Consider the following 5,684-nt stretch of genomic DNA (forward strand, 5'->3'; position numbering starts at 1 on the left):
AGTCAACTTGTAGATAGACTGGGTGAATCAGTCAACTTGTAGATAGACTGGGTGAATAAGTCATGTTGTAGATAGACTTGGTGAATCAGTCAATTTGTAGATAGACTGGGTGAATCAGTCAGCTCGTAGATAGACTTGGCGAATCAGTCAACTTTTAGATAGACTAGGTGAATCAGTCAACTTGTAGATAGACTGGGTGAATCAGTGAAACATGTAACTAAATTTGGTCAATCAGTCATGTTGTAGATAGACTGGGTGGATCAGTCAACTTGTAGATAGACTGGGCTAATCAGTGAAACATGTAAATAAATTTGGTCAATCAGTCAACTTGTAGATATACTTGGTGAATCAGTCAACTTGTTGATAAACTTCCTTAATCAGTCATGTTGTAGATAGACTGGGCGATTCAGTCAACTTGTAGATAGACTGGGTGGATCAGTAGACTTGCAGATAGAATGTGTGTATCAGCCAACTCGTAGATAGACTTGGTGGATCAGTCAACTTGAAGAAAGACTTGGTGGATCAGTCAACTTATAGATAGACTTGGTGGATCAGTGAAACATGTAAATAAATTTACTTAATCAGTCATGTTGTAGATAGACTTGGCGAATCAGTCAACTCGTAGAGAGACTGGGTGATTCAGTCAACTTGTAGATAGACTGGGTGAACCAGTCAACTGGTAGATAGACTGGCTGAATCAGTCAACTTGTAGATAGACTGGGCGAATCAGTCAACTTGCAGATAGACTGTGTGTGTCAGTCAACTCGTAGATTGACTAGGCGATTCAGCCATCTTGTAGATAGACTGGGTGATTCAGTCAACTTGTAGATAGACTGGGTGAATCAGTCAACTTGTCAACAAAGACTGCGTTGACCTGGCAATTAGGTCTTGATGAATCAGTCTTTGGCTGGGGAAATTAGTCAATCTGTTGAGCGATGGGGCGAACCAGTCTATTTCAAATAGACTTACTGATTCAGGATTGACTGTGCGAATCATACGTAGCTTTACTGGAGTAATCAGTCAACTTGTGGCTTGACTTGGTGGAAGAATCAGTCAACTTGTGGCTTGACTTGGTGGAAGAATCAGTTAACTTGTGGCTTGACTTGGTGGAAGAATCAGTTAACTTGTGGCTGGACTTGGTGGAAGAATCAGTCAACTTGTAGCTGGACTTGGTGGAAGAATCAGTCAACTTGTGGCTGGACTTGGTGGAAGAATCAGTCAACTTGTGGCTGGTCTTGGTAGAAGAATCAGTTAACTTGTGGCTGGACTTGGTGGAAGAATCAGTTAACTTGTGGCTTGACTTGGTAGAAGAATCAGTCAACTTGTGGCTTGACTTGGTGGAAGAATCAGTCAACTTGTGGCTGGACTTGGTGGAAGAATCAGTCAACTTGTGGCTTGCCTTGGTAGAAGAATCAGTCAACTTGTGGCTTGCCTTGGTAGAAGAATCAGTCAACTTGTGGCTGGACTTGGTGGAAGAATCAGTCAACTTGTGGCTTGCCTTGGTAGAAGAATCAGTCAACTTGTGGCTGGACTTGGTAGAAGAATCAGTCAACTTGTGGCTGGACTTGGTGGAAGAATCAGTCAACTTGTGGCTGGACTTGGTGGAAGAATCAGTCAACTTGTGGCTTGCCTTGGTAGAAGAATCAGTCAACTTGTGGCTTGACTTGGTAGAAGAATCAGTCAACTTGTGGCTGGACTTGGTGGAAGAATCAGTCAACTTGTGGCTTGCCTTGGTAGAAGAATCAGTCAACTTGTGGCTGGACTTGGTAGAAGAATCAGTCAACTTGTGGCTGGACTTGGTGGAAGAATCAGTCAACTTGTGGCTGGACTTGGTGGAAGAATCAGTCAACTTGTGGCTTGCCTTGGTAGAAGAATCAGTCAACTTGTGGCTTGCCTTGGTAGAAGAATCAGTCAACTTGTGGCTGGACTTGGTGGAAGAATCAGTCAACTTGTGGCTGGGCTTAGTGGAAGAATCAGTCAACTTGTGGCTTGCCTTGGTAGAAGAATCAGTCAACTTGTGGCTTGACTTGGTGGAAGAATCAGTCAACTTGTGGCTGGACTTGGTGGAAGAATCAGTCAACTTGTTGCTGGACTTGGTGGAAGAATCAGTCAACTTGTGGCTGGACTTGGTGAAAGAATCAGTCAACTTGTGGCTGGACTTGGTGGAAGAATCAGTCAACTTGTGGCTGGACTTGGTGGAAGAATCAGTCAACTTGTGGCTGGACTTGGTGGAAGAATCAGTCAACTTGTGGCTGGACTTGGTGGAAGAATCAGTCAACTTGTGGCTTGACTTGGTGGAAGAATCAGTCAACTTGTGGCTGGACTTGGTGGAAGAATCAGTCAACTTGTAGCTGGACTTGGTGGAAGAATCAGTCAACTTGTGGCTTGACTTGGTGGAAGAATCAGTTAACTTGTGGCTGGACTTGGTGGAAGAATCAGTCAACTTGTAGCTGGACTTGGTGGAAGAATCAGTCAACTTGTGGCTGGACTTGGTGGAAGAATCAGTTAACTTGTGGCTGGTCTTAGTGGAAGAATCTCCCAGTGAGCCATTTAATTTGTTAATGCATTGATTTCTTATTCCAAACAATGTGTATATTCTGTACGTGTGTATGTGGGTGTCGCACATTAATCCTGCACACGCGTCTCCATTCACGTCAGCCCTGTTACCTGCTGTGCCCAACGCTAAAGGTCAGTAGGACCACCTCCATTAGGACCTACCTAATATGTTGTTGATGGCTGAACGTCTCCTCCTGATTGTAATCTGGCACGACCATCTAAGACTGTTGTCCCAGAGACTCAGGGGGGATTGGGATAATGTCACATGTAAATACGCTCGTTCCCAGCCCAGACTAGGGACAATGGCGGCCTTTACGTATAATATACACGAGGAAGATCAGTGGCTTGGGTTTATTAAGGTAATTCGTAAGGGGAAGGTAATCAAACTAATTATTCGGGATCGTGGAACACATATCATACCTAAAAGCATATTAATATCCTAATGTTCTAGACAAGGATATACAAATATGAAGACCTGTTTTTTGCCAACATTGCAATAGTTTCACAGAAGGTTACCTTATTGTTAAAACGGTTATCATGTAAATATCTTATCCTGTAAATATCTTATCCTGTAAATATCTTATCATGTGGATAGTGATTATTGATGCGATAAACCAATCGGACAAAGTTGGTATCATCAGAGACAATAAAATAGATCTCTGCTATCATGATCAGATAAATATGCACATGAGGTCACCTGAAGGAAAGTTCCAGTACATATCGATGCAATGTCAGCTTGCTATAATGAAGAACTGACAAATTAACTTTCCAATTTAATTTGATCGCCCCGTGTATCATATTGTGCCAAATAACTTACAGGTGTGTCAGTCCACATAAACACTTACACATCAGGACATCACTATCTAAAACATTGCAAACATTGTTTCATACGCGTTTTTATAAACAATTCATTAAAGTAGAGTTACAGTGTACGTCTTGATCAAAATTATTTTATGATAAAGTGATTACTAACCTCGTGTGCTGCCTCATCGTAAATATCATATATTCCGAATAAAAAAACTATAATTTATGCTCGCCTATTCCCATTATATGATATTACGATAAGGAATCCTAATCGGCTAATAATCTTGATAAAAGGGGCGGTCGGGTAGCCTAGTGGTTAAAGCGTTCGCTCGTCACGCCGAAGACCCGGGTTCGATTCCCGACATGGGTACAATGTGCGAAGCCCATTTCTGGTGTCCCCCGCCGTGATATTGCTGGAATATTGCTAAAAGCGGCGTAAAACCATACTCACTCACTCACTCACTTGATAAAACATTGAAAACTAATACATCAGAACAATCAAGGATACCATGACTTTCTGTTTACTTTGCCGGGGATGTCTGTTGACATGGACACTTCTACACCCCGTATTTCTATTATTATTTGTATGGTATATGATTACAGAGATTGCACTATGATTCCATGGGAATACACTTCCTTGCCACCGGTGCCAGAATATTACCCATGCCATACATTGATCATCTTGTCGTTCGACCTACCATATATCTTGTATTAGGACCAGCACGGGCTGATTTGATGAAAACAGACACACTGACATATAATCAAATTAAAAAGCCAACGGCAACGGTTGGTCGTTGCTTGGAGCTTTGTATATGCATACAAAAGTCAGCTTGAATGATCTCAATGTCAAGAATACAAACGAACCAAGAACGCTATGATCGTTAGAGGCATAACTTGGGTTTAACGTTGAGTCTCACAACAGTTCAAGTTACATCCCGCCCCCACCCCGCCCCAATTGTGGGAGGAAAGCTCAACGCAATGCAGATCATAGACATGTTCCAGTTTGACGAAATCCCCCGTCACTGTGCGGTGCTGATAGACCAAAGATTATAATGACGACGAATATATCTGGGATTCGGCCAAAGGACGAAATGTTGCAGAAATGACACACTCGGCTGATGCCAGCTCTGCGAAGTGCTGAACTCTCAACAGCAAGGGGCGGTCGGGTAGCCTAGTGGTTAAAGCATTCGCTCGTCCCGCCGAAGACCCGGATTCGATTACCGACATGGGTACAATGTGTGAAGCCCATTTCTGGTGTCCCCTGCCGTGATATTGCTGGAATATTGCTAAAAGCGGCGTAAAACCATACTCACTCACTCACCAGCAAAGTGTGCACACTTACAATTTACATGCCTGTCCAGACACCCATTGGATTATTGTTGATAACAGTTACAATATGCAGTTATGTCGATTTTCCATATCTCTATGTTTATAGGGGCGGTCGGGTAGCCTAGTGGTTAAAGCGTTCGTCCGTCACGCCGAAGACCCGGGTTCGATTCCCGACATGGGTACAATGTGTGAAGCCCATTTCTGGTGTCCCCCGCCGTGATATTGCTGGAATATTGCTAAAAGCAACCATACTTACTCAATCACTCTATGTTTATGAAATGAAGTTATCTTGATTGTCCATATCCCTCTATTGTTATTAGATAAATTTAATCTTGATTGTCCACAGCCACTTTAGTGAACGTATGCAGCGTTGTTTGATTCTCCTTATCATCCTACTGTCCCTGCTACATATGTGTTGTAGTATAACAGTATAATACTATAACAGTTTTAGCGAACCTTTCATGTCAGCATGCCCCCCGTGAAGATCCGGGTTAGAATAACCGTTGTTTATTATGATTAAAAAGTAATGCATATTGATAGATGTGATTAAATGTTGTGTTTGGTTTGGTTCCGCTGCTTAAGTAACAGTTATTAAGCTATTAATGTTATAACGGTATGAGTGAGTTCACATTTAACGTCGCATTGTTTCATTCTCATTTATGTAACGGTAATGTTACAACGGTAGGGGCCGGAGGGTTGGTTGGGGTTGGGGTGTGTGTGTCTGTGGGTGGGACGGTGGTAGTGGCAGTGTTGGTGGGGTAGCATAGTGGATAAGCGTTGTCTCGCCACTGTGAAGACCCGGACTCGATTACTCACGATTACTGTGTGCGCCGTGATTATCCAGGTTAGAATCTTCAGCAACCCATGCTTGTGGTAAGGGGCGACTAACAGGATCAGGTGGTCAGGCTCGCTGACTTAGTTGCTTAGATTTATGCTCATCATATCAATCACTGGATTGGCTGGTCCAGACACGAGTATTTACAGACCGTCGTCAT

The 5,684-nt window shown here is 42.9% G+C and overlaps 1 protein-coding gene across 1 annotated transcript; it reads right to left on the reverse strand.

Moving 5' to 3' along the window:
• Positions 1 to 973: 973 nt before the first annotated feature.
• On the reverse strand, positions 974 to 2,626 carry LOC125378394 (serine-rich adhesin for platelets-like). The gene has a single exon (XM_048393867.1). It carries the CDS (start codon positions 2,624 to 2,626, stop codon positions 974 to 976), a length of 1,653 nt encoding a protein of 550 aa, XP_048249824.1.
• Positions 2,627 to 5,684: the final 3,058 nt, after the last annotated feature.

This window comes from Haliotis rufescens, unplaced genomic scaffold (genome assembly GCF_023055435.1).
Source record: "Haliotis rufescens isolate VD_foot unplaced genomic scaffold, xgHalRufe1.0.p SCAF_12, whole genome shotgun sequence".
Lineage (NCBI taxonomy): Eukaryota > Metazoa > Mollusca > Gastropoda > Lepetellida > Haliotidae > Haliotis > Haliotis rufescens.